Here is a 13,521-nt window from a genome sequence, read left to right as displayed (position 1 = left end):
GATTCCCAACTTGGGAACATTCAGAAATTCGCCCACGTGTCATCCTATTCTTTTTCTAATTATCTAGGGAAAATTCCTACAATTTTCTCTTTTATTTTTATCTCTTGTAAAAAAGAAAAATAATTTATACATTTTTTTTCTGTAAAAAGACAATCTAATGGATTATAAGAAGAATATTAGTATTTTATAAACTTTTTTATCTATTTAATAGAGAGTTGTAAAAAGTAATGTTCTATAATATATCATTATTTTTTTCCATTTACTGTCGTTATGAAAATTCTGCCACACCAAAAAAATTAAGTGTAAAAGGAAATAAAATTAAATATCTTAATGAAATTATTGAACAGTAATATGTGCACGAGTATGTGGAAAAAAATCACCACTAATAAATATGGATTCATTTGAATACAGAAATTATCTCATCTCATCTCATTTTATCATTATAATTTTTTTAACTTTTCATACAAATATAATAAATAATTCAACTTTTTTAAATCTCAAAACAATAATAATATTAAAAAATAATATTTTATTTAATTTTTAACTTTTATCTAAAACCATCTTATCTCATCTCAATATCTAAATAACACCTTAATTACTAGGTGAATGAAAAATTCATTAAGTGATATTATCGTTTTGGAAATAAACTACTGAAATTGTCAAAACTTGCATCGTAGCAAATCACAATAGTTGATCTTAATTACCTACGTTATGGTAAATCAAAAGAAAAATATTTTGACCATGAAGGAATTATATAAAAATAAACTTATAAACTGACATGGTTTGATATGATACGCCAGATTATAAAATTACTTTTATGACAAGGTTGATCTAACGTATCATATGAAGTCATGTCAGTTTATGAGTTTGCTTTTGTGAAATTTATTTATAAATGTAGCACTTTTTTTTATACAGGAGTAGAGGGTTTCAAATCCAGATTTTACATTTAGAGAACTGGATCATATGTCATCAGGCCATAAAACTCTTGACAAATGTAGCACTTCTCAAATCACAATAATTGAATTCTGATTACTCGCATTGCGGTAAAGCACAACATTTGCCAAGAATGTCATTAACATGTATCCCTTCTTAGGGTTGAATTTTGAATATTTGTGTACAGAGTAAAACTTAAGCCCCGTTTGGTTGTTAAACTCATCTGAGTTCAATTCAGTTCAGTCTAATTTTAAGTTAAGTCTAACATCCAAACACTCAACTCTCAAATTATTAAACTCATTTCAACTCAAAACCTCTTTACACGTGTGACCCACAATATTTTTCAATTCAACACTTCTTTACACGTGAGACCCACAATATTTTTCAACTTCCCATAAATACATCTAAACTTATCTTAACATCCAAATACATTTAAACTCATTTTAAGTGGACCTTACAAAACTCACTCTACCATCTCAATTCACTACTATTCATAAAAAACTCAATTCAACACGACATCCAAACACAGCCTTATTTAATCTAATTAGGGTTCATTAACCAAGAATGTCAATAACATTTATCCCTTCTTAAGAAGTAATATATTGACTTTGTCCCAATAAAACAAAATGGGTATTGGAAGGGGTTCCCCCTTCTTAATGGGCCTGAGAGAAGCAATTAAGGGAATAAGAAACGAAAGCCTAGCATAGAACAAATAGGCTCCTCGGCTCGGCTCACAAGTAAACTCCCTTGGATGCAACCCCCATGTGGGAGCATACTGCAGGGGGATGGGGCTCGTCGTCTTGGAGATCCTTTGAACAATGTCCAATCCTTGAATACCTGCCTACGTAAACGAGTGAAAAGTAAATGGGACCCTCGATCCTCTGACAAGGTGACATCGACGGGCCACCGAGGACCTTAGCTGGGTAAGGTAAATTGGGAAACCACACCGCATTAATGACCCCACTACCCGAGCTACACGCCACATTAATGACGCCGTCGCAGAAGCACGCCGCATTAAAAGACTCTGACAAAAGGAATAATAAATAGGGCATGGACTCCAGGGGGCAGACATGATTTGTCCCCCCAGGCTCCTGGTATAAATAGTCATTTCCAGGTACGAGAAAACTCTCTGATCTCTAGACTCTCTCATTATTTATAAATTTCAAAAATACTCCACTAATTTTGGCATCAAAGACTCCCAAACCCTGAGGCCACCCTCTCCTAGCTGCTTTCTACTTCGTTTTCGCAGGTCCAGCTTTGAAGACCTGAGTTGCTGGAACCTGACCCAAAGGCGTATGAAACTTGACGTTAATAGTGGCGCCGTCTATGAGATCCTTGTAGATCTTGCATGTACTTCGTATACATGCAACAATCCATTTCAGACAACTTGGAAGGGACACAGAGGAAGTTGCCATGGAGGCAAGACTGAAAGCTATGGAGGACTGAGTAACAAAGTTGACATACGAGGTGCAAAAACTTCGCAAGGAGAATGGGCGTTCAGAAAACCTCAATAAGTGCAGAACAAATAGGCGGAGCCTAGCAATAACGAGCACATGGAGTTTCGCAAATATGGAAGAGGAGAGGAAGAACATGCAAGACGAGCTCCGCAATCTCAAATGGACATACGAAGAGATTGCAAGGAAAGTGGGCCCATCATCATCGGTGGACCAGCTGCTCACAAGCACTAGTCTACCCTACACGGAACAAATGATGGTTGTGCCCTTGCCACCAAAATTCAGGGTCCCCATTAGAGATGTAAGGAGTTTGGTTCGAACCGGAAAAATCGACCGGACCGAACAGAATTGAACTCCAGACCGGTTGGTCTCGGTCCCATAAATTATGGACAGAGAAAATTCGGTCCGATCCTAGGGTCTATAAATTTTGGACCGGACCATATCGAACTCCTATATATATTGTCAAAATATTTTTAATAATTAAATATATTATTTTTATATAATAATTATATAAGTTAATGATATAATTTTTATATAATTTATTACCACTGACCATATAAAATATATTTTAAATAAGTTAGTTACATAATACATATTAATAATTCACTTAATTTTAATTTAGTAACTTAAATAATTTTTTTATTAATTTATTTGAAAAAAAAAAGAAGAAAAAATAATAATAATCGAGCTGGACCGAACGGACCAATCGGGTCAGACTAGACTGATAGCTACCGGTCTGGTCCAGTCCCTATGGATGTTCGGTCTGGTTTGGTCCGGTTCGGGGAAAATGATGGATTGAAAATTTCGATCTATCACCCCCCAGACTGGACCGACCGATTTACACCCCTAGTCCCCACCATGGAGATGTACGATGGAGGGAGGGACCCCTTGAGCATCTGAAAACCTTCAGGGCTCACATGACGTTGCATGGCTTCTTGGGAGATGTGACATGTAGGGCGTTCCCGCTAACCCTAAAGAGGCCAGCACGAGTATAGTTCGAGTCTTTGGCGCCCAATTTCGTAGACAACTTTGGCCAGCTAGCTCGATTATTTTTTACCAGTTCATGTAAAGTTGAAGAAAGCGACGCCCAGTAGCGTACCTCCTCACCATTAAGCAATGAGAGGAGGAAAGTCTGAAGACGTACCTGTCTCGGTTCAACAGGGAGCTCATCACCACCAATGACCAAGAAGAAAAGATAACCCTAGCGGTGCTTCTGGGAGGGGTCTGGCCATGATCCCAATTCATGGCCGAGCTGGTGAGAAGGACTTCTGTAATGCCGAAGACAATCTTCGAGCCTTAACGGAGCCAAGGAAGAAGGAGTTGGAGTGAGTGGAGAGGAAAGCAAAGGCCCCAGCCAAGGCTAAGGCCCACGAGAAGTCGAAAAAGAGCTCTCACGACAAGAGAAGGGAGGAAGCCCCGACGAGGGCACCGGGACCTCTCTTCGACCAACCAACGTTTACCATCCACGAGGTCGACACCTTAGCCACTCGCGGAGATGATGACTGAGGCATTGTCCACTGCTACTGCACGTACCACAAGTCCACATTGCACAATACCGAAGACTGCTTCTCCCAACAAGGGAGAAGGGAGCACGTGGAAATGACGAGGCAATGTTACCCACCCGCCCAAAGGCTGAAGCAAGAAAGGAGGGGAAGGTCGAGGGAGAGGAGTACAGACTGAGTCAACTGAGGTAGAAGGGAAGAAAGCCCTCGACAACAACCACCAGCACGGGGGCCGTAGCAAGATCGCCCCCGCTCACCACAGCGGTGAGCGCCCCCACTCGGAGAAATCCGGACTATAGCGGGAGGATTCACAAGCAGGGGCGCTACCTTCTCGAGCAGAAAGGCACACGCTAGGCGGGCTCAGTACCACGAGGTGTACTCGACATAGTACCACCTCGCCAAGCACCAAAGGGGAGAGCCGACCCCGATCATCTTCTTTGGGGAGGTTGACGAAGAAGGGGTCCTGTATCCCCACAATGATGCGCTAGTGGTGACCATGTTGGTTGCCAACTTCACCACCCGGAGAATCCTTATTGACAACGGGAGTTTCGTGGACATCCTGTTTTGGAAAGCCTTCACCAGGATGGGAATAGAAGCTGCCCGGTTGCATCCAGCCCTCATGTCGATGAAAGGCTTCTTCGGGAATATGGTTCATCCTATGCGAACCATCGTGTTGTCGGTCCTCGCAGGCAGCGCCCCCTGCATTGCCTCAATCATGGTCGACTTCCTGGTGGTGAGGACCCCGTCATCCTACAACACCATCATCGGAAGGCCTCCTCTCAACAACTTGCAAGCAACTATGTCAACCTACCACCTCAAGATGAAACTTCCGACATCCCATGGAGTGTGAGAAATCTGAGGCGAACAAGTCTTGGCGAGGGAATGCTACATTCAGGAACTAAAGTAGAAAGATGGTGGGGTCACCCCGAGCAGCACCTCCAGGAGAGACTAGGGCATGCTTCGCTTAAGAAGTCCTGGTAGGCTTTATTCTACAACTCGCTCTGCCAGGCTCAGGGGGTAGCAGAAGGGGAGCAAGTGGAAGCTCCCCTGCTGAAGGCTCCATCTCCCCTTATTTTGTAATTCCCTATTTGAATACTATAAATTCATGTTGTTTAATGAAAGCCATGATTTTTTAGGACAATAAACCACACCTACTTCGAACTTTCGCGTCATTGATAAAACACCAACAAGACAATCTGCAATTAATGTAATCTACAACGACAAAATCATCGTCAAATCAATACCTACCTTCCCTGTGATGTCAATGTGCGAGAGCGGGTGCAGTATCAAACTGCCCGAACATCATACCTCCCACGAGATCAAGGGGAGATCTAGGTCGAAGGTTGCCACTCTCAATCCTTCTCCCTTTCCCACTTGGAATCCTTCGGTCATGTCTTCCTTTTCACATATAGTCACCACCAAGCTCACCACCGATAATTACCCATTATGGAAAGTGCAGATCTATCCCTACCTAAGAGGTTAGGATCTTCATCAATACGTTGATGGCACACTTTTAGCTCCTCCTGATTTTCTTCCAAATTCTTCCCAACCTAACCCAGATTATTCTTCCTGGAAACAAAATGACCAACTGGTTCTTAGTATCTTGTTCTCATCCCTCTTGGATTCTATTCTAAGGCATGTTATTTCATCAGAAACCTCTCATGAGCTTTGGCATTCCCTCTCCTTTCTATATGCTTTTCACTCTCAAGCCAAGTAGTTTCAAGTTCGGTTTCAGCTTGCAATTTTGAAACAGGGTGACCAAAGCATTACTAATTATTTTGGAAAAGTAAGATCTCTTGCTGATATACTTGCTGCATTTGGTACTCCTCTACCTGATCCTGAATTTGTTACTTATCTTCTAATTGGACTTGGTTCCACCTATGATTCGTTTATTACATTTGTGACTACAAGGCCTAAGCCCATTTCTTCTAATAAGTTGTATCAACTGCTTCTTGTTCATCAAAGCAGACTTGCCCACAATGCATGGAGTTCTATCTCCCTTAGAGCCCTCTGTTAATCTCAAAAATACTAGTGGGTGTGGTCGTAGTTCAAATCGTGGTGGTCACGATGGTAGAAATGGGTGAGACAGGTCCAACTATCCAAATTGAGGTGGCCGTAGCTTCTATCCTGCTATAGAACCAAACTCATCTTACCATCAATGTCCAACCTGCCAAGTACGTCAAAAAGCTGGACATGTAGCTCTACAATGCAGGCATCGTTTTGACCATGGCTATTAGTATAGTGCTCCTCCTTCGTTCTCAGCTAATTTCACACGGCCCAACAACTTCTCAGATCTCACATGGTATCCTGACTCGACAGCAACCCATCACATAACCCATGACTTCAACAACCTTAATCTCAACTCTGAGTCATACTGTGGTAATGAACAAATTCGAGTAGAGGATGATTCGGGCCTTCCAACTCAAAATACGGGTGACTCATCTCTAACTTCTAATTCTTCATCGTCATTCTTACTTCAAAATCTTCCTCACATCCCTACCAGTACCAAGAATCTCATCTCTGTTTCCAAATTTTGTAAAGATAATTCCTATTATTTTTAATTTCATGCTTCCTTCTTCTCTATGAAGGACATCTCGACGAAGAAGACCCTCCTCACAGTACCAATCTGTGACGGCCTCTACGTCTTTCCTTTGGAGTCAGCCTCTTCCTCCATCTCCTCCTTTTATCCATCTATCAACATAGGTGAGAAAACGTTCGTAGCTCAATGGCATCGTCGGTTGGACCATCCTCATCATACAACCCTCTCTTGAATTCTGCACACCACATGTTTGAAAGTTACTCCCGGTGTTTCCAGCTTCCAGTGCATTGAGTGCCCTCTTGCTAAGAGTCATCAACTTCCGTTTACTTCTCCTTTGGCCCAATCAAATAAGCCATTAGACTTGGTCTGTATTGATGTTTGGGGTCCAGCCCAGTTTGTTTCTAGACAGGGTTACAAATATTATGTTTATTTAATAGATCAATACACTCGGTTCACTTGGTTTTATCGTCTAAAATTAAAATTTGATGTTCTCAATGTCTTTTCCAAATTTTTACCTTATATTGAACGTCTTTTCAATACTAAACTTATCACCCTTCAAACTGATGGAGGTGGTGAATTCAAATCACTTATACCAATATGTCAAAAACTTGAGATTCATCATCGCTTTTCTTGTCCACATACCTATAAATAAAATGGGTTTGTGAAAAGAAAAACATAGACATTTTAATTATTTTATAAGCGCACGCATCATTGTAAGATCTATTATAATTATAAAATAAAATTAAAATATTATTTTTTTATTACTGTAGGACCCCTTCAATAATATATTAGGAGTATTAAAAATAAACTTATAGATATGAAAAATGATACTCTCACCTCTCAATCTTACTGCTGGTTTTTATCGCTATAATTTTTTATTTTATTTTTTAATTTTTATTTTTACTTAATGATTAAAAAATTACTTTTTAATAATATTGTGATTTTTTTTATTTTTTAAAAAAATATTTAAAAGTATAAAAAATATATATAAAAAAAAAAGGAATTATACTTAATGGTAGCCAGCAAGAGTTAGGTGAATGTAGCACCGTCCTATAAATATATTCTTTTCCTGAAGAAAAGCTGCACCACGTGGAATTATTTCCTAAAGGCATCACATTCGAACCAAAAACCCTTTGACAGCCGTCGTGTCACAATATTAAAACCTTATGTACTATTCATCAGATTTTAAGTTTTTATTTAAAGTGCCCGCTAATGCAATCTCCTTTTTTTAAAAATATTTTTTAAAATAATACACAAATTTACTAATAGTAATTCTCTTGAATATTAATAAAAATATTAGAGGCAAACTATCATTTCCAAAAGATAATAACTCAAAAACTGACCATCTTACACTAAAAAAGACGATTGTCTTATTGGAGGAAAGAATTTACTGTTTCTGTTAACTCCATAGCAAACATTGCATACATTTACAGTATAGCTTTTAATGACATCAATAGGTATGGATCTTACAGTTAACTACGACCAGCCTTTTGGCCTGTATTTTCTTCCCCTCAGTGCAAAAGAGATCAAGCCGGCTTCGTTTTCTGTATTTTTCTCCACATTCTTTTTGCACCATGGCTGCTACTTGTTTGAAGAACACGTACACCTTGCACGGTTTTCAGAAAGTTCCTGATAAAATTCAAAGAAATCAAACATAAGAACGAATGAGAAAGGTTGAAAAAAAAGTACAAGAAAAAGATTAAATATTGGGAGGAAATTAGTATACCTGGACTTGATTTTGAAGGTCTTTAATGTACTCAACAGCTAAATCTAACATGTCTGCTGTGTTTGTTTGCTGCAGAGAAAAGAAGCGAAATATATGAATCCCGACAAAGCAATCTACAATTGAAGAACAACAATGCAGTAGAAGTTTATATATACCTTGTCCATGTTAGGGACAAGATCTTGTAGCTTCCTCATCCTTTCACTGATTTTGGTTCGTCTCACCTGAAAATTTGCCAGGAAAATGAACATGTAAAGCAATTTTAGCATCATGGATTTGGCTGTGTCACCCTTTTAAAATGAAAGGGTGATCAAGTTCAGGGATTAAACTATCTATGACTAACATGTGCAGCCAATGGAACAACAATAAAAATGACTGATGAACTGAAAAATGAACAATTATATTTGCACGCCGAATAAAGATCTTCCACAACCTTTATATGGTAGGATTTGATTCGTAAGAAAAATGGACTCTTTAAAAAATTACCCTCTCGGCAATGCTTCGTGGGTGAGTGGCAAAGCCGCGCTTAGCTCGAATCTTACAAGGTACAGAATCTTGAAACTGCAAGAACTTCTCAATGGCAGCCATCTCTGCTGCAGTTTTTGGCAAACTCAGGTGACGAGCCAAACCAGAGCGTGGGCGATTCCCATACTCCATGTTCTGATCGACAAAAAAAAACTTGGATTAAGTAGAAAGACAACAAAAAGCAAGCACTACAGCTCAGATATATCTAACTACCTGAGTTTCTGACACATCTATACTAGAAAGTGTCATTGCATCAGCATCAATATCGTCATCTGTAACTCTTTTGAGATCGGAAATCATATCAGAATCATCCCAAGAACCAATCGGGAAACCACTGTCTGGATTGCTTGCTGCCATATTTTTGTCCTCAAATTCAGGGATTGGAGCCATTATCCCTGCTGCAGCAGAAGTTGGCACTGATGAGTAATTCTTCAACCTGCTAGCAGTTGAAAAAGGTGCCTCTTCACTAGTGCCCTTACTGCCTCCGAAACTTCCCATGCCTCTCATTGCAGCATAGCCTGACAATTGCTAAGAAATTCTCAGTATCATAAAAACTTGTACCAAGAAGAATCAATACTGAAACAGCTCACTATTTTTTTTTCTTATGACATGGTTCCATGAGAATGAACTGCCCTGCTCCTTCTAAATATTGTTTCCAAAATCAGTAAATCTACCTCAAGCATTTACAACTTAACATCTCACTAAGCAAACTGTTCAAAATATTTTCAACCATTGTTTTCTGCGGCTCAAATGAGTTTAGCAATAACTTACTAAGAGTGCTTTATTTTCTTTCCTCTCATATATTCTTCTAACCAAACATAATAGGTGGGAAAATACAAAAGGTACATACTATTCTCAACATTGATGTGGGAGAATGATCCGGCCGGCAAGCTATTATGCCGAACAAGACTTGAATTATTATTACCACCACCGGCACCCGTCTTCGTCTGAGGCAATATTCGATCCATTCTCATTGAATAAGACCCCTCCAAACTCGAGTTCAAGCCCTGATTCGGCAATGGCGGCCGTGATGGGTTTTGGTAAAAATTCTGAGAAGCAGAACCATAATTCTTCTGCTGTTGAACAACCCCTGCTGCTTCGTTGTTCATTGATGCCATAAACTGCGTCGATTGGTGGTCAGCCTCTTTTGCCGACACTGATGCGTCGTCATGTGTGCCACCGCTGCTCATAAACCGATCGAAGATTCGCTCTGTCTCCGGGCTCGAAGGCCGGTTGAAGAATTGCTGGCAAAATTCCCTGTCAATGATTCCTGAAAAATACGAGCTTGGGGCCGAACGGTACCGTGTCAAGCTGGAGTTCATCTGGTTCTGGTGATGCTGGTGTTGATGATCATGAAGATTATGATGGTTTCTTTGAAGATCTGGCTCCATTTGCTTCTCTTCTTTTTTCTTCAATTTTCTTAACATAAAATCTTTAAGGTGACGTTGAAAAGTAGTGTACTTTTTGAAGGCAACCCCTCTGACCCCTTTTATGAAATCAAACAAAAAAGCTCAAGGAGATCAGAAAAACTTTCAAAAACCACCATCAGGAACAGAGTTTGGCTCTGTTTTCTTCACAAGCACAATTACTTCCCGGGAAGGTTTCCATCAAACTTTTTGCTGATTCGGGTATTGTAACTTGGACTGAGAACACACCGCCATTGAAGTAGAAGAAACAGAGGAAAAAGAGGGTAACAAAGAGTCAGGATGATAAAAAGTTACTTTTTCCTCACCAACACCAACATGTTAACAACCATCCAATCTGATGGCAACCCAGGTTTATATTTTTGAGTCTGAACCACAAAACTGAAGAAGATAACATTAACAACAGAAGCAATCACTGAAATATAAACAAGGAATATTAGATTGGAACAAATAATAAAGAGAGAAGGCAACTCTGTACAAGTTCTGTTGGGAGTGGAGGGTGATGCCAGTGAGTGGAGAGACAGACACAGAGAGAGAGAGAGAGAGAACTAAAAAACTAAAAATGAAGAATCCTTACTTCTCCTGTGAGTTGAGCCAATGAAAAATCAACAGAGGACAGAAATCTAGAGATTTGCTAATTTCACTTTCACAATCCTTCATTTTACAAAGAAGAAAGGCTAGGTTTTGATCATTGGAGCTACCACAATCGACAACGACTACACCATCCCTATTTGTCAACATATGTGAATTATTACCAGCCACTAAGAGACAATTCCAACACTTTCTCCCCATATTTAAAGAAGATATGGTTCCTTTTCAACCCATGGCAACATACGGTACATGTTTTGTCGGCTTCTTACTGCTAAGTTGTATGATTGGAATCTGCTTGAGGGAATATCTACGGTTCTCACGTTTATGTACTTGTATAGACCTCTTATCATATTGTATACTCCAACAGTGCAAGTGTTACACACAGTCCGGTTAGAATTGTAAACTCATATCAATCCGTCTAATTTCATTATTATAATTTTTTTAAATTTTTATATAAAATATAATAAATAATTTAATTTTTTAAAATCTCAAAATAATAATAATATTTGATTCAACTAATCTAAAACCATCTCAACTCATCTTTAAATCTAAACGGGATCACGTTATCTTTTATCTACAATTTATAAGATTTTTTTGTGACTATAGTACTTCTCAATTACATATATCCAAGAAGATAACAACAAAAATAAAATAAATCAAAATTTGGTGACAAATGGTTCCATCAATAACTCCCATCTTGATTGATTTTATTTATTTATTGTTGTTATTTCATTCTTTTCATACAGCATGCATTTGGAGATCATATCATCTTATGGGGAAAGAAACAGGATTGTTATAAGTTATAACCATAGTCTAACAGATGTAGGCATTGTTTCCTTTTTTTTCTTTTTTTTCTTTTTCCTTTAGATTCACAAGGAGTGGGTCCAGTAGGTAAATAATTACACATTTTAACGTTTATGGAATAAAAAAATTGGCAGTATATTAAGACATGGAAATGTCTTGGCTATAAAACCAGATAGGCAGAGATGCCCCAGACGGCCATCTTCATGTGAATCTTATATGAACTAACAAACACCTATGAAGAATATAAATAAATAAATAAATAAAGCCTACCCATCCATCACTTCTGGAGATGATTAAATTATTATTAATAAGCAACTGATGCTTTTCCAGAGCCCGAATGGGCAAAAATAAACTATATTAGATATTATTTATATAATTTAAATTATAAGATTTGATTTATAATATTTAAATTTAAAATATTTTTTTTTCAAATTAAATTATATGTTAACCTATATTAGATCGGAAACTGAGTTTTCCACAAAATTAGATCGGAAAGAAGTTTATTCTTATATGTTAACCTATATAATTCTCCGTGTCTCATGAACAATAATCTTGGCAATCATCTAATGAGCAGTTGGTGCTGCATGCAGTGCAAGAGCCAATTTACACCATTTGGAGAAACTTTTAAAATTCATTGTTTTTTCACCTGTTTTGAGATTCTCCTTGTAATGTAAAATAATAAGCTCTAGCTTGAAGTTTCAACGAGTGTCAGGATGGTAAATGCACTATCCAGCTCTCGACTTCAACAGGGATATGCTGCATATCCGTGGGAGAGGAGAATGCAGGAGTTTTTATCAATTCTGGAGAGGACATCCCGACTGGTTAGCTCCACATGGGCCTGGGTCTTTACCTAAAGCCTGAAGATTGCCCCATTACCGAAAGACCCAATCACCGAGAGGGCCTAGTCCATTGCTAATACTGATTGGGTAACCACTCAGCAGTGGTAGAAGATAAGAACGGTTATTATATAAATTTACTAAGGAATGAACCTTTATATCTAGATTTAAATTTGAATAATAGATAGTCATTATCACCTAAAAAATGAGGACGGTTCAAAAAAACTCTATATAAAGGGAGAACCCATGTATGTGAAGAGGATCATATTCTTGAGAATTACATTAATATTGCTTTCAGTGATGACTTAGGCATCGGAGACGTTCCATCGAAATTCCAAACCATCTACTCTTTGGTTGCAGGAGATCGTGAGGTGGTAGCGATGAAACACGTCCAAAACAACTTCCATTTTCAAGTTGCTTTCTTTCTATACTTCTCCTGCCAAAAGCTTTAGATCAAGTTGCTTCTCGCTATAATAATTTGGAAGATACCCTTGCTAGGAAAAATCATGTGTTAATGCATCTCAAGCCACTAGGGTTCCTAAAGCCTTTATGAACGTTCAAACCGAGTCGCTACTTATCAAGGTAATCATTTTTCATCTCACCAAAGCAAAACGAGCATAACTATTTTTGTCACCGAGTCAGTGTATGTCTCTTCAAAGTGAGAGTTTAATCTATAGTCTTCCTGTAATCCTAGTATATATCATCGAGTTTAAAATTTAAAAATATACTTTACAATTAATTTAAAGTAGAACTACTAGTGACTGAGACTGTGTAAGGAAACTCAATGATCAGTTATAATTTTAAAATGAAAAAAAAAATCTTAATAGCCAGATTTTAAATTTTAAAATGCGTTGAACTCGATTAACAAATAATAAATAGTCATTAACCTAATTATTGAACTTAATTAAAATCTCTATACAACCACAATAATTAATGGCTCATGGGCTTATTCAATATAGTCCATCAAATATTATTTAGGTCCGACAAAATATTCTTATTAAGGTGATCAGATTGTTTTATATAAGAAGAATTATTGATTTAATTTGACCTTAGTGATATAAATGTAAGTGGAATAAATGGAAGACATTCTTTGTTTGTTACGCAAAATACTCTTCTAGCTTTTATCTTGTGCCATGAGCCACAGTCAAGATTTTTATAGAAAATGTTATTGATATTTTAACAATTTCAAT

At 38.0% G+C, this 13,521-nt stretch overlaps 1 protein-coding gene across 3 annotated transcripts; it reads right to left on the bottom strand.

Moving 5' to 3' along the window:
- Positions 1-7,741: 7,741 nt before the first annotated feature.
- Positions 7,742-10,829, bottom strand: LOC109013754 (transcription factor bHLH122-like). Of its 3 annotated transcripts, none has more exons than XM_035690478.1 (7): positions 10,678-10,829; positions 9,527-10,515; positions 8,890-9,194; positions 8,638-8,811; positions 8,310-8,375; positions 8,155-8,223; positions 7,742-8,057 (listed from the first exon to the last, which is right to left on the bottom strand). In XM_035690478.1, the coding sequence occupies exons 2-7, from the start codon at positions 10,101-10,103 to the stop codon at positions 8,010-8,012; spliced, it is 1,239 nt and encodes a 412-aa protein (XP_035546371.1). In that variant the 5' UTR covers positions 10,104-10,515; positions 10,678-10,829; the 3' UTR covers positions 7,742-8,009. The 3 variants fall into 3 exon arrangements, with proteins under 3 accessions (XP_035546371.1, XP_018851501.2, XP_035546370.1); XM_018995956.2 differs by having other exon boundaries at positions 9,527-10,319; XM_035690477.1 differs by having other exon boundaries at positions 9,527-10,829.
- Positions 10,830-13,521: the final 2,692 nt, after the last annotated feature.

The sequence above is a fragment of the Juglans regia genome, chromosome 5 (genome assembly GCF_001411555.2).
Source record: "Juglans regia cultivar Chandler chromosome 5, Walnut 2.0, whole genome shotgun sequence".
Lineage (NCBI taxonomy): Eukaryota > Viridiplantae > Streptophyta > Magnoliopsida > Fagales > Juglandaceae > Juglans > Juglans regia.
Note: the sequence above shows the minus strand (reverse complement) of the source record. Positions and strands in the feature narration are given on the sequence as shown.